We start from the raw sequence: 13,777 nt of genomic DNA on the forward strand, positions 1-13,777 counted from the left end.
GAATGTTGACCCCAAACTGATGAGGCAACCTGGGGAACCCTCTGAAATCTTGCAAAAGGCAAACAAGGAAGGAAAAAATGCTCTCTTAAGTGTCTGATCTCTTCCCCTCCCTCCCTCCCACCATGGTTTCTGGTGAAACGGTTGCAGTAGAGCAGCAAAAAACAAAAAAGTGAGATTTGTTTAAGGCTTCTTATCTGTTTACAGTACTACACACAGGTCCAGTTGTTTGTTTATCTGAATCTGTGATGTGTATAGTGAGGTCTGGGTACTAATTTCTTGTGTTTGGATAAGTGATAAGTCTGTTATAAAATTGTGGCACATACCTTCTGAAAACATAATATAAACACAGTGGACCCCATGCAAGACAGTGTTGTTGTATTTTCCCTTAAAGATTCTTAATCTGGTTCGAAATTCATCCTCGGAACTCTTCAGGTTGATAGACTGCAAGGAACACATCCCTGGAACTGAATAAGAAATTTAGTAGCAGAACATATTTACTACCAAGACACCTTGCAAATGCTAAGAATATGTCATGTTTCCAAATTTCTTGTAGCTGCCACCATAAACAAATACGTACATTACTCATATTGCTCCCTGAGCACAGAAATCTGCCCTTTAATGGCCTGTAAAAATGACACTGTCATATGGCTCTAGGAAGGTCAGGTCTGATTTAAATTGTTGATGAATTACTAGCTAATTCAGCATGACAACATTAAAATGAAAAGTGGTGGACGTTGTAGTTAAAATCCTAATGATGACAGTAATGTACAAACTAGTGAAGAAGACAAAATGCCCCCCCCTCTTCACTTCATGTTGATTTTTAAAGTTAAAAATGTATTGATTACTAGCTGTTCCCTTCACCCCACCCCCCAAAAAAGTGAATGTGGCTGCAGTATCATTGCTGATTGATGTGATTGCTCATCTTCTTTGATGATCTGTCAAACATGGTGCCATCAAACTGGAAAGACAGGTTTTGTAGAAATAACTAATAAATTTAAAGTAGAGCAGAAAGCAATTAACGTCTTATAAACTACACCCACTGAGATAAGCATTCCAATTACAAATTCCATTATTTCCCCCAGTCCGTTTTATGTTGAATACTGGGTTTTATTGCCAAATACCTGACAGCCTGATTGGAAATAAGCCACAACTGTCAAAGTATAACAGCTCTGACTATTTGAATCTGTTACATTGTGATGTTTCTCATGAAAATTTAATGACGAGCATGTATTCGGAGAGGTTCTGTGCATAAGAGGGACGGATAGAATTTAATTACCCTTATTAAAAATAAGAGAGGGAAGCTCTTTGCTTACTCCACCCTATTAGTATGCAAGATAGATTATCTTTGTTGTGTGCTTGTTTATATGAGAAAGGGGCCTCTAGTGTGTTCTTTGTGAGCCAAGAAGGAAATGGAAAGGTCATGCAAATGTATTAGAGTAGTACTTCAGCATGGCACAAGTCAAACCTTATCTGCAATTCCCAAGGTAAAGGCTTCACATCTTATAATTTGTTATCTAATGTAGGTTTCTTTGGTAAGAGCCTATAGCAAATGGCCTAACATTGTCAGCCGTTAACACTTCCTGCTTATTGGCAGAGATAAAAAGACATTCACACTTGCAGAAGATTAGTGACTACCACTCTCTGGTAGCGATATTTATGTGCATTCACATTGTCAGTGATTAAATAGCCTTGGAAAGAAAGAAGTCACCAGGGAAGGCAGAGATTTGACAAGTATCCAAGGATATCCCTCCAAGTTTTTCAGATGCCTCCGAAAGCTTTGCTGCAACTTTGTGAAAAGATCACACCATTTCGTGGCAAAGCAAGTGATGTGTTTGACATTGGACAATTTGTAGTCAATTATTTTTATTCCTTAAAGAATTCCATGTCAATACCAGCCAAGCAAGATGTTTAATAACAAAGGATGCATTATACGACAGTTATTGGTCTTTTTTTTTTTTCTTTGAGGGTCATCTTGAAGTAAAATTAGAGGTAGCTGTACTGCTTTTTTAAAAAAATAAAAAAAATAAAAAATTATAACTGAAGCCTTTATAAGCAGTAAAAAAGAAACACACCATACATGTATGGACATTTTTGTTATGGATCTATGCTTATTCTGATCATACCTGTTAATTCAGAAAGAAATGTGGATCCAAATAGCCACCTGAGAATGGCTTCCATACACCTGAGTGAGACTTGAACTTGTGCATCTGAGTCACCAATCCTGACTCTTCGAAAAGATCCCAGCTTGGGAAGATATGGTTTGTTTAAACTACCGTATTTTTCTGTGTATAAGATGCCCCCTATTTTGGGGACCCCAGATTAAGAAAACACCCCCAGCACTACCTGTGTATAAGACGAGCCCCAATTTTAAACCTAATTTTTGGTGTAAAAAACCCCCTAGTCTTATACAGTGGTACCTCGGTTTATGAACACAATTGGTTCCGGAAGTCTGTTCATAAACTGAAGCGTTCATAAACTGAAGCGAACTTTCCCATTGAAAGTAATGGAAAGTGGATTAATCTGTTGCAGATGGTCCACAGAGTAACCGTTCATAAACTGAAGCGAACTTTTCCATTGAAAGTAATGGAAAGTGGATTAATCCGTTCCAGACGGGTCCGCGAAGTACTTAAACTGAAGCGTTCATAAACTGAAACATGGGTGTAATTGGTTCCGGAAGTCTGTTCATAAACTGAAGCGTTCATAAACTGAAGCGAACTTTCCCATTAAAAGTAATGGAAAGTGAATTAATCCGTTCCAGATGGGTCCGCGGCGTTCATAAACCGAAAATTCATAAACCGAGGTGTTCATAAACCGAGGTTCCACTGTACATGGAAAAATATGGTATACTGTACTTGGTGATAACACGCCAGGATCAAATAGTTTTCTCTAACCGTAGACAAAATTGGTTGTATTAAACAGTGTTGCTCGATACAGTAGTACCTTGGTTGTCAAACCTAATCCGTTCCGGGAGTCCGTTCGATGCCCGGAACAGTTCGCAAACCAAGGGGCAGCTTCCAATTGCCTGCAGGAGCTTCCTGCACTAAATCAGAAGCCGCATTGGATGTTCGGCGTCCGGAAAACGTTCGCGAACCGAAACACTCACTTCTGGGTTTGCGGTGTTCAGGAGCTGATTTGTTCGGGAGCCAAGCTCCGACAACCAAGGTACCACTGTAGATAGGTTGTTTTCGTCAGGGTATCTTTTGGTGATACCCACCTTTGCCCCATCTGTTCTAGAAAGGCTCCAGATTTAGAGGATTAGAGTGCAGGGAGGAGGAGGAGGAGGAGGAGGAGGAGGAGGAGGAGGAGGAGGAGGAGGAATTGGGGGGGGAACTAACTCCGAAAAACTTTCCAACTCCTTTCCACTGATAGAAGCCTTAACTCTCTCAGCTGTATGACAACAATGGATGAAACCCAGTATGCTTGGAACACACATTTAGAGGATGTGCAAATATAGCTGTGATAGGAAATGTTTTATAAACTTGATTTTTAATCTCTTTTTCAGAGGATCAAATTCCTCGTGGTTTCCCCACCATTGATATGGGCCCACAACTAAAGGTGGTTGAACGCACTAGAACGGCCACCATGTTATGTGCAGCCAGTGGCAATCCTGATCCTGAAATAACTTGGTTCAAAGATTTTTTACCCGTGGACACTAGCAACAACAATGGGCGTATCAAACAATTACGATCAGGTAAGGTCTTGTTACTGTTTGCACTAATGCCCAAAATTATACTCTCTCTTATTTTACGTTCCTTTTTAATTATTTTTATTTTATTTTATAGGTTATGATTTCTTCTTCTTCTCCTCTTCTTTTTTATGTTGTCGAGCGTGTTGTCCATGTCTGTGTTATTGTCGTAGCCTGTTTCCAGAGTCTATTTGTTTGTGTGTCTTGCAGCTTCTGTTTACTCCACAACGCTCACTGCTGTGACTGTAGTTTTGATATTTTCAGTTTATTTGCTGCGTTTTGGCAGTATTTGACAGATCCATTCTCTCTATCCCTATCTATATTATTATTATTATTATTATTATTATTATTATTATTATTATTAAAAGTTACTTCAACATTGGACTTCAGAATATGCGAGGAGTGCCAATGGTTATATCCATCAAACCCAATCAATTTTTCTTTATTTGACAATTAAAATATTCTATAACAATTGTGTTTTTGTGAGTTCTTTTCAACCTTTTGAATCCACCAAAGATTAGACAGTTTGGACACATCTATCTTTTCTCTCACTAGTACATGGTTCACTCTACTTTTCTCATGTGCACTATCTTAACATCCTCCTTGACCCCAAAGCAAGCAGGCCAACCAAGAATAATAATCTCAAGTCACTGGGTTAGCCTGTGAAGGGAGAGATTTTTACTGGCTGAGATTTATTTTTCTGGTGCATTTAGCCACAGTAGTGTGCATAAACCCAAAGCTTCGTCAATATTAGCGTGTCCAGATCTACAGAAGCCTGAATTTGAAGTAGAGCCCGGCTTTTCACTGCTCTTTCTCCAACGACTCCTTTCAACTCCATATTATGGTCTTTGCAGCTTCATAATAAGATAACTCTAAATTATTTACTACTAAATTTAAAAAGCTTATTCCCATATTAATATACTACAAAAGGGTGGGATATATAATTAGCAGTCTGCTTCAGCTATGATAGTGATCTTCCTGCAGAATCAAGTTGTCTAGCCATATCTCTTCCCAGAACTTTCAGCTTTTTTGACCTGTCCTGTGATGTTAAGCCGTCTTGTTAACCAACTTCTAATGCTTGTTGTCAGCAGAACTGTGTAGATTAAGCTTCTGTTATTGTAAAACTAGAAGTAAATTTTCAGTTGTGACGTAGATGATTTAGTATATAAAGCTTTAACTTGAAAACTTTTGTACCAAATTATAAGGAATATAATAATATTTTTATGCTGTCTTTCTTCTCTCCGTATTTTAATCTCCAGAATCTATTGGTAAGTGCTTAGTTCTGAAGCGCACTTCACCCCCCCACTAATTTTCATATGCAGAATACTATGATTATGGTATTATTATTATAATGATGATGATTACTCTTAAAAGGCATGGCATGCATTTTACTAACAGACAGTGTAGCCACCGGACCTTTGTAGCGGCACACACACACAACCCTTCACAGAAATGTTGTCGTATCAGTCCTAGTAACTCTCAAGTTAGAAGGAACAATACACATCTATCACCTAGATGTAGTGCAGTAAATGACAAGTGAGTCCAACATAATCAGTATTTATTTCCAGATAGCCTCTCTCTCTCTCTCTTTCTCTCTATTATATATATATATATATATATCTTCATACACTATATATATATATTTCTCACTTTAATAGTTATCTCTTCCTAAACTATGTATTAAATATAGTGTTGTAAAGGTTTTCTTTTAGGATTTCAGGCCTGTGCAATATATATTTTTAACCCTATATAACCAAACACCTAAGCTCTTGTAAGAATGATCTGCCTTGCCCCTTCCCCCCTGAAAATAATGGCCTTTGCCCATTTTGGTACACTTGTATTTTGTTTTTGTTTTTTTTATAATCTAATAATTGTACCTCAAAGTATATATTCCTGTTTTTACAGTATAGAAGTTCAAGTTTCTTTTAAGACCTTATTTAATTCTGTAACTCTAATTTGATTCTTCTTCCAAAGCCCTAGCCTCCTTCTTCTCGTACTAATGCTTCTTCTTTCTAATCTTATTTGCATTCATATTATCCACCCAGGTGGTACACCAATAAGAGGTAAGAGTGCTGAACTAACGTTCACAGAATGATCTTATTCTTTCTGTCCTTTCATACCTCCCATTATAGCCATTTTTAAAACAAAACAAATGCATTACAGAAATGTCCTTCATCTTTATTTCTTCCTATTGAGTTATGATCAGTGACTTCCATCTTGTGGTTTGTTTTTTTTACCCACCATCCTTTTCACTTTTCATTAAAAAAAGAGAAAAAAAGTTGTGTTTATTCATTCATTCATTCATTCTTTTCTTTCTTTCTTTCAAAAAAGATTTGTTACTTTGTGATATGCTTCAAAGAAAGCATATCCAGGTCTTCAGGCCACACAACCCAGTCACAGCGTACCATTTGTCCCTCTCTTCCTTTTTTTCTTCTTCTTTTTCTACCTTTTTTCTTTTCTCTTTTTTCCCTTTTTTTCTTTCTTTTTTTTTGGTCCAACTGGAGCAAAAAAAAAAAGATCATTTTTTTTCTTCCTTAGCTGTTCTTGTTTTGGACCAAGCCAAGATGGTCTGGAGAACAGTTGCAGACATGCAGACGACAACATGGAATATCTACTTTTTAACTTTGTCTTTCAAGGGGGTTTATTTTTTTATTCCCTTTTTGTTCAATTATATATTTTTCTTTTAACTTTATAAAGTAAAGTAAAACAACAAGAAAAAAACCACCACATTCTTCTCCCTAATAAATTACAGCAACTATATATATATATTTTTCTTGGATTTACCCATCTCTGGATTTTTGTATCCTTCTGATCTTCAGGCTTTGGAAATGGAAAGGTTGATGGCTCAGTATTCTTGGTGATATGTGGTATTACTGGTTTTTAATCATTTTATATAAAACAACAACAACTGCTCATGTCTTTTGTAATTCTTGTTTTGTTTTTTTCTTGGGTTTTGTGACACCACACTGCTAATCCCAGCCGTGGATTTTGATGGGTGTCTTAGGGTTGACATCCCGATGGTCCTCAGCAGTGATTGGTTGCTTCTTCCTTGTTGGCTTGGCCCCTGCTTTTTAACATTTTTTTTGCCTCCTAATTCAACTGCTCTTGTTTTTCAGCAAATGCACTAAAAAGATTGTAAGTTGTGGCGAAATGTCTTTCTTTTTCTTACCAATCTGCATGTCTTTAAGGGAGTTTTGTTTCTTTAAAGGAATATTTTGATTACTATAAATGACTAATTTGTTTCTTTTTTCACTTTAAGCAGCCCCTTTTTTGTACTCGCTGCACATTTTTGGCCTTCTTCAGCGGAAGACTTTCTTGAAACCCATCTTCTCACTTTTTTCTTCTTCTTTTTTCTTCTTTTTGCCGAGTGCCACCTTTTGTATTGCTTTTGCTGCGCAAATAAATAAATAAATAATCTAATCAGCTAAACAGTGACAACCCTATGACCTAATGTTTTATTTTAAAGCCATATTTCCTTGAAGCAGTCTCACCCATCTTCATTTTAATAGTCTAGGAGAAAACAGTGTATTGTGCTAGAAAATATGTTTGCCAAATGCAGATTGTTTTCCTGTGCTAGCATTGATGGTGTGAAAAAAATAATCTCTTTGTTTTTTTCATCACATCATAATTTATTTATTTTTGCCTGTGCCACTGTAGCGAGAAAATGAAGCGACGTTGAGTGGACCTCCGCATACAGGGCTTTTCATTATTATTAAGCGGTGTGTCGTTGGGAGCTGAAAAAAACCCTTCATTGACAGTCTCTTTGGCAATGTATTTTATATCCTTACAGGTGCCCTCCAAATCGAACTGAGCGAAGAATCTGACCAAGGCAAATATGAGTGTGTTGCAACCAACAGTGCGGGGACACGGTATTCTGCCCCTGCTAATCTATATGTCAGAGGTAGGAATGACAAACCCTGGCATCTACAATTCATTCAGGCACAAGGGGCGTTAAGTTACTCTTGGGGTCTATGCCATAACTACAGTAATAAGCGAAGTATCTGGACAAAGGGTTGGGGGGGGAGTCAAATAAACATTGGAAAAAAGGCTTAGAGTATGAATTTGACGAGGGGAGGAATATGAATAAAGGCACCTTTGAGTCCAATCCACCTCTGTGGACTTAAGGTTTGTAAGTATGCTTACATTTTTACATCTTGACTTCTACTTTTTCCTGCATTGACTATTGACCTGAGCGTTGCATTTGTTTTTGGGTTTTCCTCTTCTCCTTTCTTTGGTTTATAATTCCTAATGTGATTGCTTGCTGTGCAACTAATTTAGCTCTAATTGAAACTCAGGGTGCTGAGGTGTGTTGTACCCACATGACCTCCGCTTCTGAGCTGAAAAGGAAAAGTTCTTAGCTTGGAAATTCTTGCCGAAGAGGACAGTGGTGTGGCCTTCCTTCTCTGTTTCTTTAAGCATAGTTTCTTAGAGCTATAAATATAATACATACATACTTTTTTTCTTAAATTGAAGTTTTATCAGTAATATGTAATCCCTGGCACTGCTGTAATGAACTGGCTGTTCTTTGTATATTTTAAAAGGGGGGAGGGGTGCAGACAGATTTGATTCTTTCATAGATATGAATTGGGAGAATAAATTCATAAAAAGTATATTTGTGTAAGGGTAACAGGCATGATTGCTTTTAAAACCAATGGAAGCATTCTCTTCTAGTTTTATATATTTAAAGTGCTTCCTTTCTGGTGCAGTTTTCAGGGTCTGGCTCTGAAATGAGAGCACCCCTTTCTGTATAATTTACACAAAAAATCCCGTCTCCCTGCAAAGAGAAAGGGTGGTTTGGAAGGAGAAGGGGAGGGGGAAAAGATGGAGGAAGATTTTGGTTCATACAGCTGTGAGCTCATTACTTTGGTGTGGGGAACGCTGTACAAAACTTTTATGATTTAGCTTTCTGACTAGAAAGGGTTCGGAGGTTATTTTGGCCTCCTTAGGAAGCTATCTGGTCCTTTTCCTTTCGAAGTAGTGTTTCTTGCATGAGGCATGTGTGCCGTTATGACCTGAAGGGATACCCTTTCCCCACTCAAATGATGCTAGTTTCTAATAACGCGATAGCTGCGAGAAATTGCTTACGGTCAGAGCTGAGGTAGGAAGGTTTGATTAGAACAAGTAAAAGTTGTTCAAGTAGCCGTTGAAAGCCTTGATATGGCCTTTTTACTCTCTCTGTGTTTCCCTTGTTTTTCTCCTTTCCTCATTTCATTGTGTTCTGCATCAAACCCCCTACATCCCTCAGAGCTGCGAGAAGGTTGGTGTGTTTTTTACTTTTTTACCCACCTTACAAAACTATTAATTAAACCAATAACAAAGAATACAAATGAAATGAATGTAGCTGCATTGTGGCCTTTTTATTTTTAAGTTGGTGTTATGTTTAAGCAGAGAATGCCCCGGTCATGGCTTCTAATGTGTGCTGGTATCGTTGTGCATGTAGACAGAGGGAGAGAGTCTGGGTGCATGACAAGCCAGTAACACGCTTAGTACTTCAAGGAGTTGTCAATCTGGTCAGTGTTCCTGCTTCTTCTTCTTCTTTTTTATCTTCTTTTCCTTCTTCAATTTTATTTCCCTTTGGTTTCTGTTGTTAATGCCTGCTGATACAGGAATGAATTCCAGCAGACGCTCCTATAAGCAAGCAGCCCAAGCATGAAGACTAATATTTCTCCTAAGTTCCCTCCCCCCGTTTTTCGTTTTCTTTCAGTACTACAAATTCTGCATTGCCCCTCACTTGCTTTGTGTGACCTCGGTTGATTGGCTGCTGAAGGCATGTTTCGCTCTTTGTCCTCCCTATGCCAATCCCATTCACTCACGAGGCCATCACTTTAAGCCCCTATCGAAACTCTAGAAATTTATCTCAATTCAGCGCAAAGGGTAATGAAATGATCACTTTGTATTCGTTGTCCCTTAATCCAACGAAAGTTCACTGCGCTTAAATCACACTTGTCGGCGTATAACGCTAAGCCATTCCCCACCCGCCCCCGCCATTAACTTCAGCGGAGGAATTTAATTACCACTAACCTACCTCCCATTGATTTCAATGGGACATGAATTATGACTAACGTTCTCTGGCCAGGACCGTAGCCATTTATTTACGTATCGGTTTGTTTATTTCGCTGACTCAAAGACATCCTTGTTTTGAAGGCCCACGTAAAGCACGGCGTATTTTGTGCAATGGAAACGCAAGCCTCTGTTGCCTCTTGACATGCACACACACACATACACACACAGAGAATATTTGAAGCAGGAACACTGATCTGTTATTGCCTGGTAATTTTCTCAGTGTTGTGTTTTCTTAAATATTAACTGCTCTGTTAATGCAATGCCCTGCTGCTAAATAGTTTAGATATCACTGTCCCTCGTTTTGTACACGTAGAGCTGCTTTTAGTAGTATTATTAATCCTAGCAGCTTATTTTGCTTCCCCCTCTGTGTGAACACCATGGAACCCGGAATGTTTTAATGTTCTGCTCCTTCCCTGCCACTGTATACTTGCTTCATAATAATCCCAGGCTTAAACAAATATCCTCCTATTCCCTGTCCTAACCTCTTAATATCCCTGTTTCTTTTAAACTATCTTGCCTTCACATTTTAAAAAAATAATCTATATTCTCTATCCCAGTATGTTTCCTTCCCCTTTCCTTTTAATTGTTTTTGTTTCCCTATACATTTTCTCTCTCTCCTATCATTCCCTCCCTAAGCATGATTCCCTATAGACTCTTGTCATTTGCTTGCCTGCATGACCAAAAACCAGTTCTCATACTGGCTTTGCTTTGTTTCTTCTCCTGTGACTATATATAAATATATATATATATCTCCCATGTCTGTTTCAGTGTTAGTGTGAGGTCTTGAGGCTGCATCCACTTTTTGAGTCTGACAGCAAATCAGAATTGCATTTTCCGTGTACCGTAGGTGATGTGTTCCAGGGCTGTGATGTGACAATGTGTTGCAGCACATTTCGTCACATCAGCTGGAAGTGTGCAGCTTTGAAGTTGGTTTTGATACTCAACTCAAGCATGCTGTCGACTCTCCGGTTTTCTTCTGTGCATATATATGTATACATATGCAGACAGAATATACATGCATATATATGTGTGTGTATGTATGTGTGTGTATCTTTTGCATGGTGTTTGGTGTATTGTTAGTATATAGTTAGTTAATTGTGAGGCCCTACTAGGTCTGGGGGGGGGATCTTTGTATGAATGTGGTTAAAGATATTGATGAATAAATGTAAACAAATATGTACAGACAATATACCTGTCTGGTCTATAATTTATTTTCGGCATATATAAGTACTGTAGCAATTAATAGTTGAAACTGTATCTATAAATGCATGTAATATTTTGTGCAAGATCTATGTTCCCCATTTTTGTATGGGTTATTAGCTTTATGTGTGTTTTATTCCAGTTCGCCGGGTCCCACCGAGGTTCTCGATCCCACCCACCAACCATGAAATTATGCCCGGAGGGAGTGTTAACATCACCTGTGTTGCTGTGGGGTCTCCAATGCCATATGTGAAATGGATGCTGGGAGCAGAAGATCTTACCCCGGAAGATGACATGCCAATAGGAAGGAATGTCCTGGAGCTTAATGACGTCAGACAATCTGCAAATTACACTTGTGTTGCCATGTCTACTCTTGGTGTTATAGAAGCAATAGCACAGATAACTGTCAAAGGTAAGGGGCATACAATCTACTTCAAAAATAAATAAAGAGATAAATCTTTACCATGGCAACCCAAATTTTCTGCATATGAAGGAAAAGTCCCAAAGCCTCTGATCTGCTTGCCATTTTAGAGTCAATGCTAATTGAAACAACCCCTGTGTTGCAGACTTGAGTCTAAATACAAAAAAAAAGAGGCAACGCGTCGACCAATTCCAACGGGCGAAATATATATCTATTTTTATCTTTATAAACTATAACGACATGCGATGACAGTGATCCAAGGTAATCATACTGTTTCGGTTTGGTCTTCTTCAGTTTTTTAACTTAGTGTTTGTATACAATCTGTGGAACAGGGGTCATACACATATGTAACCCCTGCTGCAGGGGTTACAAATATATAAAAATAAATATATATTTCGCCAGTTGGAATTGGTCGACGTGTTGCCTCTTTTTTTTTGTATTTAGACTCAAGTCTGCAACACAGGGGTTGTTTCAATTAGCATTGACTCTAAAATGGCAAGCAGATCAGAGGCTTGTTTAGTCAAATTATTGTCGCAACAAAATGCTTTTTCCATAATATTTTGTTTTTGTTTTCGGCAATACAGTGGTACCTCTACTTACGAATTTAAAGCGTTCCGAACGCACATTCGTAAGTAGAAAAAAAATTGTAAGTCAAATCCCATAGGAATGCATTGGGAGAAAAAATTCGCAAGTCGAAGCAACCTTATCTAAAAATGCGTAAGTAGAAAAAATCCTATCTAAAACTGCATCCAAGATGCAGAATGTAGAAAGTAGAGTTATTCATAAGTAGAGGTACCACTGTACTTGAATAAAGCAGTGTTCTGTTTTGAATTGTACGTGGCCCTTCACCAAACCGTATTGCTATTCATTTTTTTATTTTTATTTTAAACCTAGTCAGGGTGCTGTGGTTTAATTTTCTGCCCATTGAATCAATTGTCTTTTATTTTCTTGCAGCCTTACCTAAACCTCCAGGAACTCCTGTTGTAACAGAAAGCACAGCAACAAGCATTACTTTGACATGGGATTCTGGAAACCCCGAGCCAGTGTCTTACTACATAATTCAGCATAAACCTAAAAACTCTGAGGAGCTCTATAAGGAAATTGATGGAGTCGCCACAACTCGATACAGTGTCGCTGGTTTAAGTCCTTATTCCGAGTATGAGTTCAGAGTTGTTGCTGTCAACAACATTGGGCGGGGGCCACCCAGTGAACCGGTATCAACGCGGACCTCGGAGCAAGCACCATCTAGCGCACCACGCAATGTACAAGCCCGCATGTTGAGCTCAACCACAATACTGGTGCAGTGGGAAGAACCCGAGGAACCCAACGGACAAATACAAGGCTACAGAGTTTATTACACCATGGACCCCTCCCAACATGTCAACAGCTGGTTGAAACACAATGTGGCCGACAGCCATATAACCACCATTGGGAATCTAATACCGCAGAAAACTTACTCTGTGAAAGTTCTGGCTTTTACCTCAGTTGGCGATGGGCCTCTTTCTAGTGACATTCAAGTCATCACTCAGACAGGAGGTAAGAGGAAAACTCCAGAAAGTTCTCACCGGTACGGCTGGGGTGGGAGGGTTGGTATCTGTCGGTTCTAAGCAATAAAGTGAAAGGTACATATTATAGATGAATCCAGGAAAGGTGTTTAAAAAGCATATTCTAAATCCAGATGGCTAAGCTGTGAGTTGGGTTGGGGATCTACGTTTTCTGACTTTACCGTGAAGTTTACCCAGTAATGAATAGTTTTGACATTTTTGTGGATTGTACATAGCGTTAACAGTTCTTATGCTATGAACAGCCTCTCTGAAACTTCATTTGTTCGCTATTTCCATTTGTATGTTAATTACGTGGTTATATATTGTTGATGTGTTCTCAAGTTCCTTCAGGAGCTCCATTTCCATATTCTGCTTTTGTAATGATAAATGACCTCACAGGACAAATATCTAAAGAAAAAGGAAAGTTCTGCACTGAATATAACTTCCTTGGGATACAACGTCCCTGCCATGTTAAAATGAAAATGAAAATTATGTACTTGTGCATGTCAGGGATACACACACGCACGCACGCACACACGCGCGCGCACACACACACACACACACACACACACACACACACAATGCCCTGTCCTTACTGCCTATCCAGTCTGATCACAGCTCTCATGGGGAGACTCAACAGATTAAAAACATTTTTTTAAAGCAGCACATTAAAGTAGTAAAAAAACAGGACAGTGGTTCATGGTCTGTTATTCTTACCCTACCACTCTCCAGGTAGTTGCGTGTGACATACATGAATCAAGTTTATACCTACAGTATACTGCATACTTACAGTAATCCTTACAGATAATAACTTTGTCAAGACCTCAGTACCCTTCATGGTTGAGTCAGTATTTGAATCTCCCA

At 38.6% G+C, this 13,777-nt stretch overlaps 1 protein-coding gene across 5 annotated transcripts in view; it reads left to right on the forward strand.

The window, feature by feature from the left end:
• PTPRD (protein tyrosine phosphatase receptor type D) overlaps positions 1-13,777 on the forward strand; it is a 370,596-nt gene that overhangs the window by 213,237 nt on the left and 143,582 nt on the right. For all 5 annotated transcript variants that reach the window (XM_088659060.1, XM_060268731.2, XM_035140525.3 and 2 more), the window contains exons 5-8: positions 3,503-3,691; positions 7,476-7,586; positions 11,091-11,360; positions 12,324-12,905. In XM_088659060.1, the coding sequence (XP_088515186.1) occupies positions 3,503-3,691; positions 7,476-7,586; positions 11,091-11,360; positions 12,324-12,905 (1,152 nt within the window). The remainder of the gene's footprint in view (positions 1-3,502; positions 3,692-7,475; positions 7,587-11,090; positions 11,361-12,323; positions 12,906-13,777) is intronic.

The sequence above is a fragment of the Zootoca vivipara genome, chromosome 15 (genome assembly GCF_965207765.1).
Source record: "Zootoca vivipara chromosome 15, rZooViv2.hap1.1, whole genome shotgun sequence".
Lineage (NCBI taxonomy): Eukaryota > Metazoa > Chordata > Lepidosauria > Squamata > Lacertidae > Zootoca > Zootoca vivipara.